This window comes from Formica exsecta, unplaced genomic scaffold, assembly GCF_003651465.1.
Source record: "Formica exsecta isolate Colony F162 unplaced genomic scaffold, ASM365146v1 scaffold72, whole genome shotgun sequence".
NCBI classification, from domain to species: Eukaryota; Metazoa; Arthropoda; class Insecta; order Hymenoptera; family Formicidae; genus Formica; species Formica exsecta.
This window is the reverse complement of record NW_021853485.1, coordinates 2188711-2215941: the sequence shown is the minus strand read 5'-3', so window position 1 is coordinate 2215941 and position 27231 is coordinate 2188711. Positions and strand designations below refer to the sequence as shown.

The window sequence follows — 27231 nt, the reverse complement described above, 5'->3', positions numbered from 1 at the left end:
AATTCCCCGCAAAAAATAAGTGGGGGACGGCATTGGTTTAGGAGATATAACAAATTTAAGTTTTACAATTTTAATGCTTTTTTTTCAGGTATTGTAAAGTAATATTAGGAAAAGTGAAGTTTGTGTACGTTGTATTTGTTGTAGGATAGACGAAAAAGTATTTGTTTACATTTACGGAATAGGTACATGGTCATGGATATTTTGTCAATAATGTGTTTCACCTATTTCTCGCAGTTCGTTAACAGCGTTCAACATGCGACTATACGAGTTTCTAAGTCTTGTTGAAGGTAGGAATACGTTAATAGTAAATTTTAGTTTTAAATCACACACACACAGAAATAGGTTTTACAAATACAACGTAAAGAAACTTTATTTTTCCTTATTTTATAATAGAAAAAGCATTAAAACTATGAAACTTTAATTTGTTACATCTCCTAAACTAATGCCGTCCCCTACAAATTTCTTGCGGAGAATTACTCAGAAGAACCTCCCCTGCAACATATTTAAATAGCAATAAAATCGGAGGTGTGTTACCTTTTATGCAGTTTTACCGACATTTCGCAAATAACAAAAACGGAATTTTTTTTATAGCATAATAGAAAATTGGAAAAATATCCGCGAGGGCGAAACTATCGTCTTCACGTATCCGCGCACATTCGAGAATTCTTTTATATCCGAGCCTCTTGAACATTTATGCATTTATTGCAATCAATGCACATTCTCGATGCTCTTCGCCGCAGGATTTTAGACATTTCGTTTGAATAGCGCACTGCGAAAATGTGTGGCTGTGATTCCACTAAGGATGCGGCACGTTCGCAAGAAATGCGAACGTGCCGCACCTTTTACGGCATTACGAGGGCATCCTCGTAACTCGTCCCACGGCAATTTTACTTTCTCGGCACCCGGGACCATCCCCGACAATTTCTGCGTCTCACATCATTTTCAGCAAAATACCTCGTGCCGGCTCGTCCATTCTTTTTCACTTCTCGTCGCGTTAAAAGGCGCGTTCCTCGCATTACGCGTGCTCCCTCTTTTCGTTCCTTATTTTCATTATGTACCGGGTAATGAAGAATATCTCTTGTTCTCACTGCTAATTTTCCCTTCTAAAAGCGGACGCGTGACACCTCTCGTTATCAGCGACGACGATAACGATAACGACGATGATAATATGGCGCTGTACAAATAATCCCCCCTAAATGGTTTTACGCGTTGAACGTTAATAAGCAACAGAGCTTGCGTAGAAACTTATCCACTTACGGACATAGTTGGGATTGAATTGCATTGCAATTTAACTCGCGTTCGCTGATACAATGGCACGATAATTTACAACTGATATCAAACCGTCATATAACAAACCACACGAGGGAATTAATGAAAAACTACTAAATATATATGAGATACATTCGCAAATTCAGTTTTGTAATTGCGTGGATGAAACAAAGCGATAAAATTAATAATTTGCGTGTATCAAAGTATATTTTACAGAATATAAAATGAAAAAAGGTTAGTATATAGAGAGTAGCTGAGAAACAAATTCAAAGAAAAAAGCGATTTTTTAAATTTTAAATTCTCTCTCTCTCTCTCTCTCTCTCTCTTTCTGGAGAAAATATTAATTCTTCTTCATATTTTCAATTAAAATGGACCAAAACATTAATTAAACGGCGATTAAAATTATTCGATAAGATCGATTACCAAACTTGCAAATTTAAATATGATTCAATATAGATTGAAATTTAATTTTCGCCAAGACGCATGAGAATATAAAACCCATGGGTGTTGCATTTAACGCGGCTAATGGAAAAATTTATACTAGGTGGGACGCGACCAACGGCGATCCCATACACGGGTCGCCCATAATTCAGTTAGATTTTTTTCCCTATTGTAAAAAAAGAAAAAGAAAAAAGCGACCGGACGCCGAATCCGTAGTCTTTATTTTACGAGATGGAACAAGGCAAACGCCGCTTTTCTATCTCGCGATCATCAACCCTTCCTTTCCTTTCGTGACCTGCCCTTTGCGCTCGACGTTACCTTTCAACCCACCACCTTCGCCCTTTCAAAAGTGCATTTACGTAACCCTCGCCTCCACTTTCTACCTTCGCGCAGTTTCTTTCAACTCGTTTCTTACCCATCTCGCGCCCTGTCTCATGCAAACGATGTTGCCAACCACAGGGACCGTCGTCGCCGCCACGAGTGTCTAGAAGCGCTCGCATTGTGCGGAGGAAAATTCGATGCGAAAAGTATTGTCTCGAGTATTAAACGTTTCAATCCAACTCCCTGCTCGCGCGATGGCGGTAATATTTAATAAAGACCACCCGAGGTTTCCTTGAGCAAATTGTATTTCAAGAATTATTACGGAAAGTCGCCCTTCTCTTAATCAATCTCACGAAAAAATTGCTTAAATAATTCTGTTTCGCGATTAATTAACGATTTCTTTCAGATACTCGTCTGCGCTACGTAGACGGGGACGAGAGCATGGGTAATACAAACTGGGTTCTGGGCGATTTACGCAGTCTGCATCGCTGCGTACCCGCACTTCGTCGTACAGGTAATCTCTTCTTTCTTTTTTATAACTATATATTTCCGAATAGAGATTATTATCATCTATAATATTGGCTTTTATTGTGCACATTCTTTCTGCATTGTTACATAAATAAAAATTATTTAAATAATACAATTATTAAATAAAACTAATATATAGTATAATTATATCAACAACACAATAGATGCTGGTTATTAATAATAAATTACACGCAAACGATATAAATTTAACTACTAATCCAAGATTTTTACATCGGATTGTATAAAACTCACCTATCTTGCTCCAAGTTTTTCATTCGTTTTTACTCTCCTATATCGAGAGATACATGCAAAGTATCAAATCCGTTTCCGAATATTCCATTATCGATGAGGCATCGGGACGCGATTTATCTCCGAATTATAAAGAGGATAATCTTTTCTATCTCAGGCATAGACGTCGCCGGTATGCGGACGCATTTTTATCCGGAGGGCGGTTGGGGCTGGTTAGTCTGCGCCGCCGGTTTCCTCGCCCTGTTGCTCACTACTGGGATGCAGCTCGCCTTCGGAATGCTCTACCTTCCTGCCATGCGACATCTTGGTAACATCTACGAGATGGATATAGGTATGTCAAGCATTTTAATTATACTAATAGATCATGATATATGTATATTGTTCTTTCAACACGTATAAAAGTAGTACAAATAATATTTCGGAATCGCTGATGTATTCTTTTACAATGGTGGAGAACTCGCTAGTTATAAGAAAAATATCATCTCTTTCAATCGCGAGAAATGAAATAGAACGTGGTATTTTTCCTCTGGAAAGTATAAAGCCCGCATCAATTGTCGATAAGATCTCCTCGTATAGGTATAAATCTTTGCGTAGGATCATATAATAAATAATATTATCCAGCTAACGTATCAAGATGATATATATATTTTCTTAAATAATTTTTAACTTATTGTTAGAACGAGAAGAAAATATCTTAATAAAAATAAATAAAGATATCTAAATAAAAATACATAAAGATATCTAAATAAAAATAAATAAAAATATCTAAATATATTATAAGCCACATATAACGTAAGCCGCTATATCTATATTCTCGCAGTGAGCAATAATGGCGAAGTTTTTCGCAAATATTTCTTCGTGTATTTGTAAAAAAAAAAAAGTCGTTTGTCGAAACGATTAAATCTGCAGATTCAACTTCATTTCCATGTACATACTTCCGTGAAAAACGTAACGTTTTCCGGTGCTGTCGACGATTTCGCTCTCGCACTCATTAATATTCCACCTTCTCGCCGAGTTGCTTTACATACGCGCGTATATCGCGTAACGCGAAATGCGCCTGGTGTTTTCTGCTGGATGCACGTTGCCTCCGCGTAGTTTTCGAACTTGAACGTGTATATTAAAGTTCTATTTCTTAGAATAGCGACAGCGCACATTTTACGGCAGGTGAGAGCAACAAATTACGACGTGACTCGCGTAATTCACGACACGGTGTTGTTTTTCCAACAAGTAACGTTAGGGGGGGGGGGGGGGGAACTGTAGCTTTGTAACGTTTCACTCTTTTCGAGTAATTTCACGTCGACGTATTTCCCGGACAAAAGTTAATTCGAAGCATTTGTCTTCCGTCTTCAACGTCACAAATTGGATTTCAAACGAAACTTTTGTTAAGGCGAGGACTACAAGTGATTAATTGGGAATTAAATAATCCTATTACACACTTGTGTTTGTAACTTTTGACATTTCATTTATTAAAATTATTTAATTTTAAACATGATTACGCTTTTTGCACCTTTTGTTATAATACCCGTTATAAAGGCGATTAAGCAATGAAATTGCAAAAACAATTCGTGAAAAGAGCAATTTATTGCGGAAAATGAATATTTACCTAATTGCAAGTTGATACAATTTGCGTGTTTCGACGAAACAATACATTTCAATTTATATTCATACGTTGTCATACACTGCACGCGACACATCGTGCGTTGGGCGGAAATTTAATCCTATTTATTCATAATGCTTTTTTGAGTTATTCTACATTTTTCGATTTGCGTTGGAAGGAATTGTATTACTGCTCTTTATCATATTGGCATTTCCACTGTGCTAACGTTCGAGCTTCTGTGAATTTATATATTTATCGCGATATATAAATCTACCTTTTAAAAAATCCGCTATCTATCACAATTCAATAGACACGTTATCGATCATAAAAAATCGTACTGATAACGATATTGCGGATTGATTCGATATAAAATTTAAAATTTGTTTTTCATAAATAATTATCTGTTAAATTATAAAGATTTATTTCATTAGAGAGTTCAATAGAATTGAGTAGCTTATTAATTCGCTATTTATTATTAAGCAAAAAAACTCACAGATTTCTAGAGTGCAACATATTGGAATATTAGTAGAAATTATTTCAATATAAATCGTCAGATATTTTAAACCTCTTCTTTGGCTATAATCGGTTTTTTACGAAGAGTTAGTAAAGATATTTGCTGCATTAATATTTATACATGGATAAAGAGAGATACATCTTCACATAAATTTACTTTGGGAATTATACAAAAGAAATGTATTGCAATATAATATCACAATTACCATAACATCAATTTTATACCAATTTTTTATTTTTCAAAAAGATGCATTATCTTGAATGTACAATATATATAACTAAGTTTGTTTACTGTTTACATCCAATTTACAATTTTATCGGATGATGTATTTTAGAGCAAAATATCGGAGATATTTTTTGAAGTCTAAATAATTTCTTCTATTTATCGCTAATTTATTCTACATAGAATTGTATTAAAGTCTTTCTGCTCTGCTTGGGTTATTTTTATTCTCTATTATGCATTTTCTTACTTGTAATCACATTCCGTTTTATGCAATAATCAAGGTATCGTATACCAAAACTAAATAGAAGAAATAGATCTTGTTTATCGAGTTTTCGCGCAGCCTCAAGTAAGAAGCCCTCATTTGCCCTGCAGGCAAAACGAGAGAGTCAACCTTGTTATTGCGACTTATTTTCCTAACCAGTGGAGTGTTAAGGAGCGTTTAATTTCTACGTTATTCGATTAAAGGTTAAACGGCAAACTGTACCGCGGACACGATCGACGGGATGAGGTATAGTATATATATATACCATGGATATAAGATAAAAGTGAAAGGTCTTTCCCCTTGACATGACATTTTCCCGACCTTAAAGTGATTAAAATGAAGAGTTTTATATATCGATCGAAAGTGTACTTGGAGAGATGAGCTTCCTCTTCCTGCTTTTTAAGCTGAAAATAAAGGGGGCTGTCTATGCTCTAAAGCGAATAAATTATATGAAGTATATAAATAAAGAAAGAAAGTGCTATGTACAACGCGCAGTTGTATTATTAATTGTTTACGCAAAGTTAGCTTTGTCTTAGTTATTGATTATAGAAATAATATTATCTCTTTTAAAGAAAAGACATTCAATTGCTATGATTAAAGATGAATGTAAAATACACGTGTATTTTATTAATTTAGTTATGATTAATTTTTTACAGACTTTGCATACATATACATATACTTGTAAGATTATAATAATAAGGTAAAATATATAGACAAGATAAAGTGTATGGAATATAAAAATAGCAAATAAAGGTCATTACGTAAAACGTAAAGTATAGAATAATCAATCAAGAAAATTGACGTAATAGCACACACAATATCCCTATTTAAATTAACCCTTTTTCAAGTATCGTCACATCTTTGATATAAAAATAGATACATTGTACGGTTATTAGATGCACTTTATCTTGCGCTAATAATAAAATGCTATTAACATGGAATGCTCGTGATATATGTAGAAAGAGATATTGAATATTCCTTCTGTGAACAAATAGATATCCGTGATTATATCTCATTATTTTTATCACATTTCTCGAGAAAGTGAAAGTTTGAGACTTTCCGCTAAAGAGAGCTACGTATAACGTTTTCATTGAAGAGCATCTTCGAAAAGGAGGAAATATCGAAAGAGAAAATACGTTTGGCAAAAAGACTTAAATTTTACTTATCTCTGAAGTCGCGTCGATCGCTTACATTTCCACACAATGCGCGCAAGAATCGAACTATATGTGACGCTATATATAAGAAGAAATCGCGGAACGAAACTTGTCAAACTTAGCACTCAATTTCGGTGACATCAAGAGGCAAAAGTTTCCTATCGCGAGAACAAGATCGCCCCGTTCCCAGAGAATCGGAGAACCCGCGATTCCGGATTTCATTCTTTCATATTTTTTGAGGAACGGGAAAATCTTTTATACGATGCGAAATGCAATATAAGCGAGAGTAAAGTTCGGTGATGAAGAATTCCATCGTCAATATCTTCCGGATCCCATGTTCGGTATTCGGGGTGACACGTCGTTTCGGGAAATCCGCTTAAGCCTCATCAATAAACCGATACATGGCCCGACGACATGAAAAATATTTTAACACCTCACTTCCCTTTCTTCCTCACATCACACGTCGTTTTATTAAATATTCCTTCCCCTACCTCCCCCGCTCCCCCTCTCTGCGTATTGAAAATTCCTCGATATTTGTCCACGTTCAATAACGTCGCCGGGGTATATAATGACAATGGATATTGATCGCTCCTTTTGGAGCTCCTTCGGACGATGTTTTCAGAGACACAGAGAGTCCTAACTAAACCTAGCTTCGAGCATATACGATCGAACGTATCCGTTCCCGTATATGTTTGTACGATACGACCGTGGCGTGTTATTTGTCGATCGACCTCGCGCGCTTCCCGCAAAGGAAATCTCCAGCTTATGTACGTCCGGAGACATCCTCGGTGGTATATTTCAACTTGCGCCGGATACAGGCCGCTGTCCGCGAGTCCCATGTCCCTCGAGCTTTTCGCCAAAGTACGATTAACGTGCCGTGGCACGCGCCGGTCGTCGGATCGTCTGTGTATATGTGTGTGTATGTGTGTGAGATTTTGTCTCCTTTCCCGTTCCAGTTACTTACATAAAACAGTAGGCCATTCGACGGATCGGCCCCGCTAAAAGCGTTTCCTTTCGAGTGGATCCGACTAAATAAGACAAGAGTCGAAGGGAGTCGCCTGGAAAATATCCGATGCTGGATTTAGGTATATTTATCGCCGGAAACTTGTATCTGACAGAAGCACGGATGTAACGTAAAGTTCGATCAATTTTTCACGGACATCGCATTACGATGAAAATATGATAACGAGAGGAACTCGTCCGAATTGCAGAATCGTTCTGTTTAATGAAACAATTCTATGACGAAATTGAACAATAGCGAGGAGAGACTAGTAAACAATTCCTTCGACATTGCACGAATTTGTTTTCTCACGAATTATTACCCTTTAATGAACATTTCTTATGCATACGTTGATTACTTAGAATCCGGGAAATGCCGAAAGTCTCGATAATCCGAACACATCCTTGCATTAATTAATTCGGATTATGGACTTTGCACTGTATCTATGTAAGCCGGCGTGGAAAAGGGATATTACGAGCGTAGTAAGATCTTGGTTTCACCGATCTTCCTTCAAGTAGATAACGTCCGTTAAGTCTTTAATGGCCTCTCAAGATTGAGCTTGTCGACGTTTATTGATGATTGTTAAATTGTAAATCAAACGAAAGGATGTTAAGAAAATTGATGAAGTGGCCCGTCAATCAGTTTATCAAGAGCTTCATCTTTTATCTCTTATTAGAATATGATTTCAATAATAATTCTCTTTTTTTCTTTATTTTTTAAGCTTGTTGGAAATTTAAAATCCAGTAGAAGAAATTTACGAGAAAGGCAGATTATATAACGTCTATTTTATAGATCTGTCATATAAAGTTACTTCTCTCTTACTAATCGCATTATCGCGAAAATAACGTTATTGTTCTTTTCATCTATGTTTTCTGCTCTCTCCAACACACTTTTCTCTCTCTTTTCTCCTTCTCTTTACTACTAGCAACTAAAGCAAGGTGCACGTAAAAGAACCAGGCTTTATTGCGTACTTGACAAATAAATATATGTTGATTTTTACTGTTTTTCATTAAAATAGAAAGCATAGCTAGTTTGATTAGCTGCTTGTATAATACTTTTCTGTATATTTTATGTGTTAAATTTTTAATTACTTAATATTCTAATTTTTAATTATGTACTGTGTAAAGGGAACGAGTCATCATATCTCTAGTACGATAATTTTTGCAAATATTCAAAATGGAAAAAGATTAAATAACATCATAAATATATCTGTTTTTAAGTATGTAGATTTTACTTTATAGGAAATATATAAGAACGACGTAGGAAGTATTAAAATTTTTGACTGCGATATGATAGATTTGACATGAATAGTTTGAGATATTCAGAGGATCGTTCAAAGTTTCGTATCTTCCACGCTGTACCGTTATCGCACATCACGCCAGTTTGAGATTAGCGCTGCAGTCACGATATCGGACTTTGTGTCGATTTACTTACTCTCTGAGACGACAATGTCTCTTTTATCTCTTATTAGAATATGATTTCAATAATAATTCTCTTTTTTTCTTTATTTTTTAAGCTTGTTGGAAATTTAAAATCCAGTAGAAGAAATTTACGAGAAAGGCAGATTATATAACGTCTATTTTATAGATCTGTCATATAAAGTTACTTCTCTCTTACTAATCGCATTATCGCAAAAATAACGTTATTGTTCTTTTCATCTATGTTTTCTGCTCTCTCCAACACACTTTTCTCTCTCTTTTCTCCTTCTCTTTACTACTAGCAACTAAAGCAAGGTGCACGTAAAAGAACCAGGCTTTATTGCGTACTTGACAAATAAATATATGTTGATTTTTACTGTTTTTCATTAAAATAGAAAGCATAGCTAGTTTGATTAGCTGCTTGTATAATACTTTTCTGTATATTTTATGTGTTAAATTTTTAATTACTTAATATTCTAATTTTTAATTATGTACTGTGTAAAGGGAACGAGTCATCATATCTCTAGTACGATAATTTTTGCAAATATTCAAAATGGAAAAAGATTAAATAACATCATAAATATATCTGTTTTTAAGTATGTAGATTTTACTTTATAGGAAATATATAAGAACGACGTAGGAAGTATTAAAATTTTTGACTGCGATATGATAGATTTGACATGAATAGTTTGAGATATTCAGAGGATCGTTCAAAGTTTCGTATCTTCCACGCTGTACAGTTATCACACATCACGCCAGTTTGAGATTACGCTGCAGTCACGATATCGGACTTTGTGTCGATTTACTTACTCTCTGAGACGACAATGTCAAGCTTCCTCCGATCAAGCGCGATACAGCATCGCGTTCAGGAGTGGAAAATTGCTCATCTCCTGTTTGGAAGCGAGTTGCGCCAACAACATCGTTGCCAAGTTAGAGAGAGCATCGGAATGAGATAGAGAGAATAAAAAGAGAGAGATGGAGAGAAAGATACGAAGATGGAAGCGAGAGAATGGGAATAGACAAAAATTTTCGGATTATCAGCAGAAGTTACTTCATTATCATCGCAATAAACGCGTAACAGATGAACGAGTCAGAAAAAGCGCAATTTTAATTTAATCCTGCATAAATTTACTTTTTTGAAATATAAAAACTTTTTTTTTTTAATTTTATTTTCTGCATAATAATGAATTTATCCTGTATGTCATAACAATAAATATATATATTTATCGTGCGAATAATGAAGAAATTATATTTTATACATATGCATATATTAAATAAGTCTTCTCTCTAAAATGGAAGATGATAGCTTTATAAATCTTGTATAACATTCCGTAAAGAATTAAAAATTCCTTTTATACATATATCTCGTTTATATAAGCTTAAATTTGCCATTCTGTTTACTCTATCGAAAATTTCATCTTATTTTGATCACATGACAATTTTATCGTGACATAGAGAATATAATTTATTATGCAACCTAATAACGCACTTTATCACTTTAACATCAAGGTTGTTAATGCGATGTTTCGTGATAAATGTGAATAATTCAAGCTCTCGTTGCGCCGCGATGATTTAATAAAGCTATCCTTAGTTTATGATTTTGTCAAATACACATTGTTCAGGAATGATGAGGAAGAGGATCTTTCTAATTTTTTGCACAACACACAACTTGCAGACAGCAATAAAATCTATAATTGGAAAGATATTAATAAAAAACCCTAGGCAAACATTTCAATGCTTAAAATAACGGTACGGAACTTAAAATCGTAATAGTATGTGTGTTGACAAGCACTCATTTGGTTTAATAATCCGCGGATGAAAAAAAAAAAGTATTATTATTATTCTAAGACACTTTATATGTGCAAATAATTTATAAATAAGGAAAATATACAACGAAAGTTTTATTTCTTAGAGAAATGTTTCCACATACATATCTTCAATTATATCGAGAAATACGATGAAAATGCGCGGTGGTAGCTTGTTTCCACTTTACGATTGTTTTCGTTAGAACAGAATCGCCCTTAGTTGTCGAGATCGATACAGACGAGCGATCCCCCGAGGGGAGGAGGTAATAGGTACGGGATATCCGCGTCGAGAAAAAACGTATGCGTTCGACTAAACGACGAGAGAGAGAGAATGAGAGTTTGCGACGTGTTGCTTTCCCGATGTCGAGATCTGTTCTTCTCGACGTCCTCCCGATTGGGACGCAACGGGGTCGGTATATAAGCTGGAAAAGACGGCCAAAGCTTCGGGGATTTCTTCCTCTTGCGTGATATATTGCGATGCATCGCGTCGCGTTGATGCACGTAGAGAGGAAAAGCCGTCCTGCTCCTGGGATATGTCCCTACCTTAGGAGATAGACCCAGTTTTGTAAAAGTTATACAGTTTTTTTTTGTCCTTGTCCTTCCAAATTGATGGCTGGAATCGGAGAGCACGACAACGATGCTTGTCGTAAAGAATATCTCGGATCATTAATGCACTGTCGACCAAAGTATTGACAATACTTCAGTAATTAGCGTCAAACCATAATGCCCGCCATAAGGCGAAATATGAGCGACGTGCATGCGCTGTCAATATCTTCAGTTCATGCCGAATTATCATGATAGAGCTTCATATTGCTGCTTAATGCTGGTCTAGGGAGAAGAGACTTCTGAGCATGACAGCTACTCACCCTGCCTACGCGAAAATTTGCAAATAATGATTGGCTGAGATTATATCGGGGAATTAATCGATTTGGGTCATGTTTTTAAATTAAAATTAATTAGAAAAGTTATTTCACATGATGTTTTAATTGAATTTTTCGAAACTTCAATTTTTGAAACCGCGATTTTTTAATTTTCGATGATTAAATGCAGCTTGTTGATAGATATAAAAAAATCCACCGATAATGAATATCGTTAAAAGTTAATTTTCCACAATTAATTTAGTTTTAAATATTTATAATACAAAAATATTGATTACTTTGATAATGAAATAAAAATCATTTTTTAACTGTTGACATATTCATAAAAGATTAAAAACTGATGGATTATAGGGAGGCATTTTGTTTTACATTTATTGAATGATTTGATTTAAAACTCCTTTTATTCGACAATAAATTCTGATGTATATCTTTAGGTGCTACAAGATTGTTATTACCGATATATTGAAAATAAATATCGACTACTGAAAAGCCGCTTATGTTAGTAAACTGGGTAACCACTCTTCCACTTTTCTTGCTCCTTTTTCTTTTACTCTTACAGCATTTGTTACCACACTGTATATATTTTCGGACTAAAAATTTCAAAATTATTATACTACGAGTGTTCATTTTCCTCGATAAATCAATTTCAATTTTTCTTGACTTATCGTGAAAATATCATAGGTTTTTAATTTACACAGTAAACTCCTCTACATTTGTTTTTCCCATTATTTGAATTTTCAATTATTGATTGTGTTTTAATCTAACTTTTACACACGCATGTATTACGACTTTAATTGTAAATCGTACGCTGCTTTGTTTTTAATTTAACTCCTACTTTTAAATTAAGTTACCTTTTATTGCATTTTCAGAGGCAAAATTAAATGTTAATAAATCAAGTAGTTAATTTGACTTAGCTTTACTTTTCAATTATATTTTTATTACGTCATGGAGAAATATACGATGAAGTTTAAACGAGAGAAATAGATTTTTTCTCTCAGAACTTTCGTAAATGATTATGCGTCGGCAACTGGACGGATATATTTTAGATCCACGAGAGAAAATGTACGTCACATAATGTACCGCAATTGTATTTACGTTCAAAGTTTAACGCTGCAGCTTCCGATTTGATTAACTGAACTAGCCTTAAGTAGCATTACGTGTATGCGGGGGTGGCATGATCGATGCGGGCGTCATACTTCTTATTTTACGGAACCGCGGGCGTGAAATTTATCACGCTGTTTTCTTTAATAAAAATATCCTCATCTTTCATTTACCGTAAATCAGACGCGCCCATTCATTTATAATGCATAAAATAATTATTTTTTATCTGGTTATACTTTTGTATTCTTTGTTGTATCTATCACTATCGTGATGAACTATACACGATATCATAATTATACATGAAATAAAATTATATTTATTTCATATTTCATTAAAAAATAAATATCTTTATCTAATTACTTAAAATTCTTTATTATACTATTGTATAAAGGATTACACCGTCAATTGATTATAATACATATCTTATCAAATTAATACTTAAGCCATTGGGACATGATTGAATTTATAATTGCATTATTTTGAATTAAAATGCAAATTGGATAGGGTAACAGAAAGCCAATGAAGTGAAAGTTAAACAAAGAACTTATATCGTAATTAAAAGTTTATTGATACTTTTGTATTAAGATATATTTTCAATAACTTTCTGTAAAATTCAAATTCTTTATTCTTATAAAGATTTTAATTTAAGAGAATTAATTATTAAGAGAGATATATATATCGTTGCAAGTTAAATAGTTTCGAGAAAATGTGTCAAATCAAATCTTCATAAAAAAAAAACTAACGTCGATTTCTACATCATGGTTGTTCTAGCACTTCTGATCATATATATACTCGTATTTCAAATATGTATATGATTCGGGGCATGTCGCTAGAGGTTTCTTTGTTTGAAAGTTTCTTTTCTAATATTTCCTTTCTGGTAGAGAACACTCAAATTGATTTGCGAGGACAATTGAAATATGGACAGGAAGTTTGCCATAAAAGCAACGTAAACTTGATAAAAAGCGACTGTAGCAATGTCTTTACGACATTACCGAGAAGTACAAAAGTACTAACACGACTTGTAGTGAAACTCTTAATGCAGCAATTTTTTATCAGCCCCCGTTAAATGATTGTAACGTATATACGTAGATGTAATTCTGAATCAGCAGTAATTTTTATTGAGCAATTTCTCGAGTAAATTTTTTTTTTAATGGAAATTCAAGATTGTTTGCCGCAATTTTCGACATCTTACTGATTTATAACTCTAATAAAAGCACTCTAATTAAAACGTAAGAAACTAAAATAATTTTATAATATAAGCTTTGTTTTTTTTTAATCTCTAACAGATTAGAAGAAAGAAATTCTAAACTCTTTGACGTAGACAAGAAAAGAAAAGCTTCTACGGGTAATAACTTTCTAAATATTTTTTTTGCCTCCTGGATTGTGCCGACAGTTACTTACATAGAGATAACGGTGATTGCTCATTGAGATAGCAACAATCGCCGCTGGCAGTCGAGTAATTCGAGAAATGATGTAGCGTTAGACCAGCCTTTTATCGACGTCAAAATACATCGCGGAACTTATGCTCGTGATAGCTACAGCATCGCTAAAATATTCTTCGGGGATGAAAGCGACGTGGAGGATGTACAAGACGGGCGCGCTCTCGCAAGAAGAGAGGAAGAGAAAGAGAGAGAGAAAGAGAGATGTCATTGAGTGTTACAAGGGAAATGCGTAATGACGGACGAGCATCGAGAGACAAGCATGAACAAAGGCTTTGTACTCCATCGTCCACCCGAGTTCTTTGTCGCTACTATATGTTAAGACCGCCATGAATGGGTCTTTTATCCGTCAAGAATGTATTTAAAGTGTAATGTCATCGGCGTGTTTTCGTCATACTTTGAAAAATTATTCCGCCTCGTCTAGCGTCGCGTTCTCGTACATCATCACGGTGATGTAATAGAAAATATAAATTCTCGTATGTTGTTTTTCAGATACTTGTACTTGTACAATAGAAATGTTTTGAAAAAGAAAGAGAGATGTTTCTCCTTTAAAAAAAAAGTAGGAATATTGGAAATATTATACTCTAGTGTTATTTGTAGTATAATACAATAGTATCATATATCTTTTTAGTTAGTTAAAGTTTTGGAAATTATGATATATACCGCTTATACACGAAGATAAAATTAACAATCGTATATATCTGAAAATGTAAAAAAAAAAAAAAAAAAAACAGATCGGGTATCTCGTGAATAAATTTAATCTGACAATGAGTTCGAAAACGCATCGCGAATTCAACCCGTAAAATTCTGATGCGGGGGTTCATCGCGCCACTTGGTTGCGCTTGTACAAATAGCGCTAAAAGCATCCAGACTCATAAATTATTCGCACAAGGACGTCGCCGAAGTCGCTACCTGTTGAAGCTTCGGAGCACCAATATCCAGGTTCCTCCGAGGGTTTTTTTTAAGTCGCAGAGAAGCTGGACGATGCATATTCATTTTGGATCCATCGTTCCGTTTCTCCATCTATCAGTTTTATCTTTAATACCGAGATTACAAGCTCAGCTCAAAGATTAAAGGCTAAATTGCATAAATTTCACGCGGTGTGAAAATATAAGAGGAAAATCGATGTCTCTTACTCTTGGAATGTTTCCTATTAAATCCAGAAATATATGATAAATGTAAGTAAATAAATCAATATAATATAAATTAATCGTTTAATGACGCTAATGAAAAATATTACAAGTCTATCTGCACAAAGGAAAAAATCTGTTCTTTCCGAGACATCGCGTATATGCATATATTTTGTCTCGCTATTTGATACGTGTTATGCAGAACGTTAATGTTCCTAGATTTATGCGGAAATGTACATGCGATTCTCACAAGAAACACGGAAAAAAAATTCGTAAACAAAACATCAAGCCAAGCAACGTACATCGCGTGCTCCCCTTGTTATGTATATAATTATACGTGTGAATCCACCGCGTGGCAAGTAGCAATTTTCGTAACACGGCTTTCTGAACGTAGTGACGTAACGTTTGCCTGGCTCTTTCGTTTTGAACGTAATATCGCGCCTTGGGTGATATTTTCTGTTGCATCGTTTTCCTAGTCCTTTCCTATATACATATAGTATACAGCCAAGGAATACATTTACATCTTCAGTAAAGTTGACGCGCTCATTTGCAAATGTATAGAATCTCTCTGAGAACGTATTTAGTTGCAACAACTTGTTTTTTTTTTCTCGCAACTTTCGACTGTAACAATTTCTCATAAAAATCTTAACCGGGCTTTTAAAATAAAATCTAACGAATTGATATACATAATATGCATAAAATTATATGTGCAAAAATAATGTAGAATATTATTTCTAGATTTCGATTGTTATGCAAACAAAAATTTAGTTTGACGTTCAAGTCAGTTAAATCGAAAATACACATCGAAGACTCTCGCGTAATGTCGAAAGAGGTGTAAGCACAACTGACAGGATCTTGTTTCTCAATTAATTATACTGACCTTTTTCTCGCCAAGAATTCAATTTTATGCTTAATTAGTCAGCCACTTTACATTGTAATTGAAACATTTGGATTAAGTTTGAAAGTTGTAAATGAGCAACCCAAATAAATTTGTTTCTTATTTAGTCTCCATAAATATTTTTATTTTAATATATATATATATTTAATAATAATTTAATCTTATTATTAATTGCTGTTTAATCGTGCTAATTGCTAAACAAATTACAGCTTTTTTAGTAAACGCGATGGCAAAACTTTTTCGCTTACATTAAAAAATATTCTAATATTGTTTAATAATTAATTTAAATTATTATTTTTTAATTTAAATTATTATTGTTAATAATTAAAGTATTGTCTTTTTAATTATTTCAGTTGCTATATTAATTTTATTTACTATTTAAAATATCATTATTTATAAATGTCACCTTAATTTTTTGTAAATAACAAATTTACAAATTAAACCAATTCTTTGATGGATTATATTTTTCTGTACATTTTTCCGAAATTTCTCGTTGGAACTATTCACGTCCGTCTCAAAACATTTGCCAAACACTCAAAATTTCTAGATCGATAGGCAAATGGACGAGTAGACGGACAGACAGATAAGTTGACAGAATCGAGCGAACAGACAAAGGCTTAACTTCCGCACCGTATAAATGCATTTCATATTCGATTATTCATATCTACCTCGTTCGAGATCGAAGATACGATTATGCGAGACGTTTGCGAGCCCTGTTATATGATTTGCGAAGTTGGCACGGTGTATTTATAAAGAAAGAGAGAGGCGTTCCGCCAAGTAAAAGGGTAAAAAGTGATGCTTTTACGGGATTACAAGAGACGTACGTCGATACGATTGACGTAGTCCCGTCCAATTTTAGCATTACTAGAGAGAGAGAGAGAAAGAGAGACAAGATAGATCAACTATAGTGCGCTTTGACACGTTGCCATTAAATCGGTCGACATTCACATTTCGCGATGCAATGTCTTCTCGTGCCTGCAACGCGCGTTGCACATCTTCCTCAGATGTCAAAATTTTTACACGCACAGCTGCGACAGGGTGTAAAATTATTACATAAATCTGTGCGTGTGTTTCCGAGTTACGATCTCAGGAAGCTTACGAATTGCCTTGCTCTCTTTCCTCGCTATATTTCCTTATCTTTTTAAATGTGTAGATATGCAAATGTACGCGAATATGTTAATATACGCAGTTAATTTTTTTTTTTTTTTTTTTTTTTTTTTTTTTTTTTTTTAATTGCATTTATATTATTTTCACAAATAGAAAATTAATTATTATTACTGTCCGCTCTTTTTCTAAAACAAGGAATCCGGGCTATTATCGCACATCATCGCTATATCCGTACAAACAGCAATTTAATGTTCATCAAAGAAAATCATCATGGCTCATGTTACGAAGATTTCCATCGTAATTGCGAAATCTGAGCATTCCTTTGGGAGTAATTACGAAGAGTCGCGCGATAAATCCGTGCAGCGATGACTTCGTCGAAAACATGGTACTCCAGAGAGCGTGGAGAAAGAGGAGAAACTTTGTGCGCTCTTCTCGTGATTCACGTTGTTGCACGATAACAAGATACAAATGATCAGAGTTAAATAACAATTGTTGCAGGTCGCGTTATATAGTTATCCAATTGTTTAAAGTTTAAAGATATATCCCGGGGAACGATCTTTTCATCGCGAGAAATTTTTCCTGACAATCAACTGATATTTGCAAGGAGAAGCAAAACTTTCATCTTCTCGGAAGATGAAAGAAATCTTTCTTGAAAAAATTTTACGGTTTTTTAAACCGCACGAAAAAAAAAAACATTTTCCGAAAATATTCGCATCTTTGAAGTTTTCCTTAATATTAAACGAATTCGAGTTTCGCATACAACGTGGTTTCGAGTATAATAAAAACAAATGCGAATATTGGCGGAAATGAAAAAAAAAAACACGTGAAAAATTATTCTCATTTCATTTCTGAGAGAAAGAAAGAGAGAGAGAGAGAGAGAGAGAGAGAGAGAGAGAGTGAGCCATCGGAGCTTCGTCGAAATTCAAGAGAGGAACGGATTTCTCGTTAGCGAATACGACGTGAATCAATCAGCAAACGAGCTCGCCACTGCGCTGGTCCAGCATTGTTGGTCCAGAGCAAGAGAAAGAGAGAGAGAGAGAGAGGGGGGGGAGAGAGGGAGAGATATGATGGGGATGAGAGAGAGCCGAATAAAACGGCCGTCGCTTTTGCGGAAGCTGCGTATAATTGGGGAACCGCGAACACCCCTCCACCCCCTCGCCCCCATCCCCTCTCGCGCTTTCCCTCGATCCTTGTCGCGCTCTAATGATTGTCCAAAGTGACTATCGGATAAACGTTTCAGTGTGGGCGGGGGCGTTGAGCGCCGCGGTTTCTCGCGGTTCCGCACCCCTGGTCGTCGGCGCGTGTCGTCGTGGCAATACAAGACTTACGGCGGTGATCGGTGGCCTGGTGCTGGCTCTGGCATCCCTCTTCACCTCGTTCGCCGTCCAGATGCATCAAGTGCTCCTTAGGTGCGTAACGGCGTGCGAACGATATTCAGTTATTGAGTGCTTGAGATATGCTTGAGAATTATCGATAGATAGAGATACGAGAGAGAATGTCGATTTTCTTATCCTTAATTTTATATACATACGCGAAAGATAAATATAATATATAAGTACAATTCGCGCGTGTGTATATGTGTATTTCGTTAAAATCTATTGTTACGATAAAAACGAATGATTACATTCTTTTTTTAATTTTTCGGTCACGAATTCTATTATTAGTTTGAAAAAAAAAGAATGATGTATTTTGCACAAAACCTATATTTTTACGCAGATTTTTCGTCGAAATATAAAATATAACAGCGAAATTCTCGTGTATCGTCGAAGCTATTTTTACAGCGAAAACGAGTAATAGCGTAACTTTTCTCATGTTTAAAATTTTTTCGGAGTTCATGAATTCTATCGCCAGTTTGTGTGAAAAGAAAGGGATATTGTATTCTACAAAACCTATATTATTACACAGCAAAGATTTGAGTCGACATATTAGCCGTGAATGAGAAATGTCATTCCATACATTATATGTAAAGCAATACACAAAGCTACATTTCTGCGGTAATAGTTACTTATTCAGTTCACAGTTTTGCTTTCAAAGAGCAGCTTTCAACATGTTAACATTTAACAGCGTCCCATTTTTCATTCAGAAAAATCAGGTTAACTAAAAATAAAAGAAAAAAAAAACCAAGCTTTTTCCAAGTTTCTTTGAAACGTCAGCATCGGTGGTATAGCTTTGCTCTTTCCAATAAAAATCGTCCCACACAACTTATCCTCTCGCGCAGACTCGACGGATGTGTGTGTGTGTGTGTGTGTGTGTATAAAGTCATACGATTTACTTTTACAAAATGCAACAGTTACGGGCTGGTGCTGGGTGCGGGTGCCGGTCTCGTGAGGGAAACCGCCGGTCTGGTATTGGGCAATTACTTCAGAAAACGGCGGGAGTTCGTCGAGATGGTGGTGCAAGCTGGCACCGGCGTGGGAATAGCACTTTTCAGCGTCTTTTACAAGGAAGCCGTCGGGTGAGTTGTTACATGTTATCATGGCTTTAACATGCGGGAATATATTGTACATTAAGTAGTAAATATCCTAAGGATATCGCGCGCATCCGACATTCTGCTCTCAAGCTGAGCGGGAAAGATCCGATCGACCTTCAATCGCGTTATTTCTTCACGCGCGTGGGCACGCACGTGATGCACTTTGAATGTCGTTAATTAACAATGCCACAAAAAATTACAAAGTCTCCGGCATTATTCGTGTTTGAAGGATTTATTAGCGCAACTATCGCAAACTAGTCACAGTCATTGCACACAATCATCTTTAATTCATATCGTTAAATATATATTTTATGAAAAAGCGTAATGAGATAAAATAAATTATATATATTGTTATTGAAATAATATTTGATTATGTTTTTACATCTTTTAGCAATTCAATTTTTGATTAAACTTAAATAAGATAACGTGTATAATTTTTATCTTGATAGTTGATAGTTTTAAAGTTTGATACTCTAATCGAAAAATTATCTTCCAGATATTTTTTTTTTATTTTATATATATATGTGTATATTACAATTGTAAAAAGTTTTTAAATTTAACCTGCATGGTACATTAAAATTAAATAATACAACGAGAGTGTGTACAATTTTTATAACTCTACTAGAGTAAAATTAAGATAAAAATTGTGCACATTGTATTATTTAATTTTAATAAAAAAATTCTACTGCTGAAATATATAAAAATGTATGAAACGTTTTGATAAGTTTTACAAATATACTTTTATTTTGTTAAAAATTTAATTTGGACGTAAAATTATCAATATGTTTAATATTAAAATATTTACAAAAGATATAACACACAATAGTTATGACGAGTAAGTCTAGGATTTCTCTAAACTAAACCAGTCACATACAAATACACTGCTACTTTTTAAGGAAACGTGTAGTCAAAAACGATCTTTGAAGTGAATTTCGCTGGTAGTGGTAACGATATTTACTCGCCGAACAACAACGACTCCCAAAACAAATCGGGCACGCCGTGAAGTCGAACGGCCGCGTATAACATATAGGCAGAACGAACTGTTTTCAACGCGTACCACCCTTTTATCGTAGGTTTTCGCGCGACTGCGTGTCCCCGTAGCACCGCAATGTCCGTATACGGTTCGCGGTGCGACAGTTTCCGCGGACAAAAACAGCGAGCAGATTCGACGTGAAATAATTGAACATTCTATTCGGATTCAACTCTCTATTTTCCCTTTTGGTCTCTCTCTCTCTCTTTTTTATTTATACCTTTCACCGACGTCAGAACAATTTGTTTGATGTTTGTTACGAACGTTTGTTAGTATCGTTGATTCGTTCGCTCAGCAATTGTGTTTGACAAACTTCTATAATTTTGTATATGTATCTTTATTTTCAAATTTGCGGTAGACTCTATAAGAAAAGCTATATTTTTAATAAAACGTATGGAAAGTTATTATTTATATTTAATTTTTTTAAATCTTAACTAATATATGGTTTATATTAGAATTTTATTTAAGACAGTTTTTAAAATTAATTGAAGAACAAGGTTTTTCTCGTTATCTAGTTTCCAAAAGAGCGCCTCTAATATTATTCTTGAAACTTGATATTTTATATTAAATAGTTGAGAGAGAGAAAAAAAAGAGAATAGGAAGAGAGATGCCTTGATATTAAAACAACGTTTGTTTTTTTCTTAATTTATTTTCTCCAGTGTTTGTGTAATTAAATAAACATCAAACGGTTTTATAACGTTTTGTATAAAATGCGGGTGATTATACATATTTATTATCGCTCAGAAAACATAAAAGAAGGAAAACATAAAGACTATTATGGGAATTGAATAATATTGTAATGCGTTGTTTGAATCTTCTGTTAACAAGACAAATCACACTGTGTTTTAATCTTTGCATATGCGAACCTGCATGTAGATAAACGTCAGATCGTTGCACATGCGGGTTATTAAACGTGCGCTTAATTGCCGTTGCTATGCGGCAATTTCTGTTAGGTACAAAAGCATGATCCAATTAGAGATCGGCCTCTTCTGGACCAACGAGCATAATATCGTTGGGTTAGCGGAGTAACCCGTTAAGTCGATACAGCTTACTCAATAACCCGGCTAAGTTTCTCCAGTAGAGAGTCAACGATATCCACCGTACCAGGTTACGTGTTGTAGTATAAGAATTTACGATAGTTTCCAAATAATCAGAGCGGTATGCCGGGTATAGATGCCGGGTTGCAAGGAAAATTAAAAAAAAAAAGGAAACAATAAAATACCCACGCAATACAAAACTCTTACAAAAAGTCGGTGAAAAAAAACAACTTTATTATATCATATTTTCTTCTTATGATTTCGTATCATTTTTTTATTTTTTTTTTTTATTTACACAATGCATTAAATTTAAAAATCGTATTAGATTTTTTAATCGCCATTCAATTATATTAATTTTGAAAATTAATTAAAAAGTTTCTCTCCGAAAGGGGATAAAATACATCTAAATGTCAATAGATTATATAATTTGTGCTTTTGCAATTTTCCTTTAAGTGAAAACTTTTTGTTTTTGATAAACTGCTCGTTTGTTAATGGATTAACGTTATTGTATCGTTAGTCACGAACAATCCCCGTGTTTCATCTTGCGTGAGAATCACCGCAATGCGGATACAGTTTACCAGATGTTACGAATTTCTTCTATGATTATGGTGGTGATGTCAGATTTGTTCTTTTAAGTGGCATCTCTCCTACATTCCCGCGTTCTTCTTTTTCTTTATTTTTCTTTACAAAGAAGTAAACGGCACTTCTTTTCGAACTTGAAAAATGTAACTGCAGAGAAAATACCCATTAAAGTACATTAAAAAAGATTATTCTTAACGATCAGTTCTTGTTTGCTATTCATTAACTAAATCTATCGAATTAAATCAATATAACGAGAATATTAATACTTGACACAAATATTATTAATGAATTATATTTAATAAAACATGGAATATATTTCATATTATTTATTCACATTTTATTCAGCATTATAATTTATGTAATTTATTATGTTCACATATAAATTATATAAATGAATATAATAATAATTATTTAAATAATATGATAATCCTGTAGGGAGAGAAAGAGAGAGAGAGAGAGAGAAAGGGGAGATAGAAACAGAGAAGAAAAGAGATAAATTAATTTGAAATATATGTTCACGCTTACCATTAAAATAAGTAAAATTTATTGCCGCGAAATAAAAATATCTTATCCACGAAATACTATCTATTATATCTATAACATTAATGCAAAAATTTCGGTGGCGCCATATTTTCACACTACAATTTACACTATCGGAGAGGGAGCGAGATGTGGTAAATTTTTTATTCTTTCCCATTATACGGCGTACATACGCGCGATTGGACGCAATGTGCGTTTCACGCGCACACCAAAAAAGAAAAAAATAACGATATCGTGGACGTATATAGATATAATTCCGTGGTAACGACAAACCCGTGGGCGTCAAAACGCGCCCTCCAATTGCGTATGTGCCACGAGTCGGCTTTTTGTCGGATAATTTTCCGTTTCTCTCTCTCTCCCTTCCTCCCTTTTTCCGTCTCTCCTTCCTTCGCCCCCCCCCCCCTCCTCTCTCGCTCTCTCTTTGTCTGTCTGTCTGTCTGTCTATCTGTCTCTCTCACACAAACGTATGCCAACCAACAAGGCGGTTTGATACACGCGCTATGCGTTATCGAACCATCATCTCATCTCTGACCCGGGCGCATACGCGATAAACATTTAATGCGCGTTCCATAGGGATTCGATAGGGAGCGAATGAGGAAAGGTATACGTCTCGCACAGGTCGGGGAAAACAAATTCAACCGCTCGCGGAGATAACACGGTCGTGTCCGTGATAAAAACGTACGGGATGTGTACTATGAATAGTCATGAGCCGGGTCTCATTATCCTCACGCCGAGGGATTAAAGCGCAACTTTTGGTCCCTACTGATATGTTGAATACATTCCGAGGAAAACTTGAGGTTTTTATTTCTTTATGTGCGTATTCGCCAACATTCTCTCCTTGCGCGCAAATGAGGGGGCTTAAAAAATTGTTACAACATCTCTCACGCATTTTTTTTTCTTAAAAAAATATCCAGAAGATATAAGATGTGGTGGTGTTTGTTGAAAAATATGTATTCGCCCCGTTCTTTCATAACTAGACTACGCGAGAATTGATGATATAATTATATGAAAATTTAATTATTATATTTTTGTTTTCTAGCAGATTAATATTATTTGAGTTAAATTTCCTTTTTTAAATTTTCCTTTATTTCTTGACCTCGACTTTATAATTTGCTAGTCGACGATTCATGTTCTATTGTTCGTCTCCACGCTCAGGTAATGTTTTGAAACAGTCGTTTTGCTTAGGTTTTCATCACGGTTGTATAACGCTTTTTACTTTATTTGACTAAATATTGAAATGAAAATGAGATTTTCTCACGGAATGTTCAGATTACGCTGTGAAAATATTAAAGATCGTTTGTGAAACTTAAACCTTAAACAAGTCTAATATTTTCTTGTTAAAAGTTTTACGAAAACGAAAGAGAAACGCGGTAAGAATAAATGTTTCACTCAAATTAAACGTAATATCGCTTGATGATGCATTTGTATACACGTGAATTTCGCATAGCTGCTTATACAAAACGTAAATGCGGAAACATTGTGTTTCATAAATTGTATCGCTGTATCAGAGCGTCAAACGAAAGCCATTCCATTATACAACTTTTATTACAAATTGCGGAAGTTATGCGCGCGCGCGAATAATAATGCATAATATTTGAGCTTTAAAAAAATCTACGTAATCGTATTAAACTTTATCGATACCTTATTATCTCTTCGAACTAATTACAGAAATTTTTGCGAAGTTACTCTTTGATAAGATTGTCTCTTCTAGACGCGAGAATTCTTCACTTTTATAACAATATAACGAATTAAGCACCCGCTCTTACATTCTATGATGTAATCTATTATAACTTTCACTATTCTTTTATAGCGTCAGATATTTTTACGTTATACACTAGATAGGTACTCATAATAAATGTGTCAATGTGATTCATTATCGTTACTATAATTTAAAAAAAATTTTTTTAAATTAATTTTTAACGATATTGATAATACATGCATATAATTGTTGTTTTTATATTATACATTGAATAAATCATCAAATACTTTTTTCCAAATATTTTTCGAAATAATTCGCGAATGAGGATAAATACAACCAACTGCGACGAAGGAACGTGTCGGGAAGCGAGGGAAAATTTTCTCTCAGAAATGCAAATTCAGTGGCTTTAGCCGCGCGATATGAAACGTAACTAGGGGATGTACGGAGCGCACGAACTCCGGATGTGGCACGTAAGAAGCGCCTGCTCAGCTGCGTGATTCAACACGATCTCCGGATAGCGCGGATAGTCATAATCGCGTCTCCGTTCTTCCCAGGAAGCTGGGCTGGCGGCTGGGGCTTCAATCGGTAACGGGCGCTCTCTCGTTGGCCTTCTTTCTGGGGTTGATATACCGGAGCGCCTCGCTCTACCACCCGCAACGCCGGGCCATATTACATCTCAAGAGTCAGCGCAGCAAGCTCAAGGAGAAGAAATCCGCGAACAAGGTGCCGAAGCAGCCGCTGGTCGATCTGAGCCCTCTCGGATCGCGTCCTGTGAGGATGCTCATGCTGGCCGCCGGTGCCGCCGGTTTCGGTCTTTACACCCCCGCCTTCTACATCGTAAGTGCACTCTATCTAAAGTGCGATCGAGAGACAATCTGTTCTCTCCTTCGAGAATACCGATGATCACCGTAAAATCGCGTAATCTGATGTAGTATAAAAAGCTACGAAAATTTTCCTCGCGTAATTTATTCATTTTCTCTTCAAGATTTAAAATTAAAAAAAAATATATTTACGCGAAATCTATTAAAAAGCTACGAAAATTTTCCTCGCGTAATTTATTCATTTTCTCTTCAAGGTATAAAATTAAAAAAAAAATATATTCACGCGAAATCTACTAGATTTGATAAGGAAAGAATTTGTTAACATGCGATATCTCTACCAAAGGATTAACGACGCAGATCTTCCTCAACATCGCGCGTGTTATTTTGAAGACGATAATTGCCAGAGAGGGTAACGATAGTCGATCGAGGAGGTATTTTATGCGAACCGAACGAGAGCGTCGAGTTTCCTAATCTCGCGATCTCTCCCCCGAAGCTAATCTCGGAGAGTTGGACGAGCCAATTTCGATAATCGATATTAGACGCGCGTCATTACCGGCGGTATTGTACCGGCGTTATCGGGGCGATTCGATATAGCGCGTCTTCTCGGCGCGAGCCCTTAATGAGAAACATCGCTTACAGGCTCTGCAAGGTTTCGAGGACGGGCTGGAGGCCAGCGCTCTGGTACTGTTGCAGACCTGTCTTGGGTTGGCGGCGGCACTCGGATGCGCGGCCTGGGGGGTGGTCACCGCCAGGCCATCCGCTCAGTGCCTAGTGTCCAGGCAATATCTCTGCCAAGCGGCGCTCATCGGGGTCGGTCAGTAAACTAGTATCCGTAATCATTTTCGTTTACACGCCAACGGGTTTAACTACGAAACAAGACGACCGATCATCGCCACTGTAGATCTATCATAAGATTCTAGAACGCATCTTTTTTTTTAAATTTAGTGGAATAATTATCCTTCTTCCGTATCGTATTCTCTAGCGTCTTTATGCCTGAGCGTCAACTAAATATGCTTTAATTTTTTTTTCTAAATAAAATTTCGGAAGGAAAAAAAGATTCTAAAATTATTTGCGTGTTATCTCTAAAATATAATCTATTGAAGTTTATATTTAAATCGGGCACGAACTTATGCAATCACCTGATAGATATCTTTGCTATGAGATCTTAAATTTCTCTTGAAAATTTTTTTTAAAGCATCGTTCGCGCTATCACTGATAAGAAAAGATTGATTTTTGTCGAAGAGTCTATGCAGAACGCTTTTTATAAGGGAAGAATTATGTAGTGAAAAATACGATGCTGCAAAAATATTACGCTGCACAAATTTTGCTGCGTAAATAGAAATTGTAGATTCAAGAAACTCCGTCTTCCCCTCTCTCCCTTTCAAGGGTTATCGATCCGAATTACATTTCCTCTTTGCTTAAAGCTGTAGCTCAAGTGGCTCTTGGTAGCGTACAAGGTTATCATGGACTCGTACTGGCCTCCGGGCTTTACGGAGCCTCGCTCGGCGGCGCGCTCTACTCCCTCAAGATGTTGGCCCTCGAGAGGCTGCGGGCGAGACATTTCGCCAGATCGTGGGCCCTGGTGCAGGCCGCGGAAGCTCTGCCGATCCTTCTCGGAGTTCCTCTCACAGGTATGCAAAAATTATGAGAGCCAGTTCCCGAAGAAGCGATCTTTGAATTTTCCTTATTTATTTGAAAATCCCTACGACACTTTGCGTA

At 35.4% G+C, this 27231-nt stretch overlaps 1 protein-coding gene across 2 annotated transcripts in view; it reads left to right on the top strand.

Annotated features, from left to right (window-relative positions):
- LOC115243439 (monocarboxylate transporter 4-like) overlaps nucleotides 1-27231 on the top strand; it is a 63354-nt gene that overhangs the window by 34308 nt on the left and 1815 nt on the right. For both annotated transcript variants that reach the window (XM_029820449.1, XM_029820450.1), the window contains exons 4-10: nucleotides 2438-2545; nucleotides 2966-3139; nucleotides 18574-18742; nucleotides 19624-19788; nucleotides 25246-25528; nucleotides 26152-26326; nucleotides 26937-27143. In XM_029820449.1, the coding sequence (XP_029676309.1) occupies nucleotides 2438-2545; nucleotides 2966-3139; nucleotides 18574-18742; nucleotides 19624-19788; nucleotides 25246-25528; nucleotides 26152-26326; nucleotides 26937-27143 (1281 nt within the window). The remainder of the gene's footprint in view (nucleotides 1-2437; nucleotides 2546-2965; nucleotides 3140-18573; nucleotides 18743-19623; nucleotides 19789-25245; nucleotides 25529-26151; nucleotides 26327-26936; nucleotides 27144-27231) is intronic.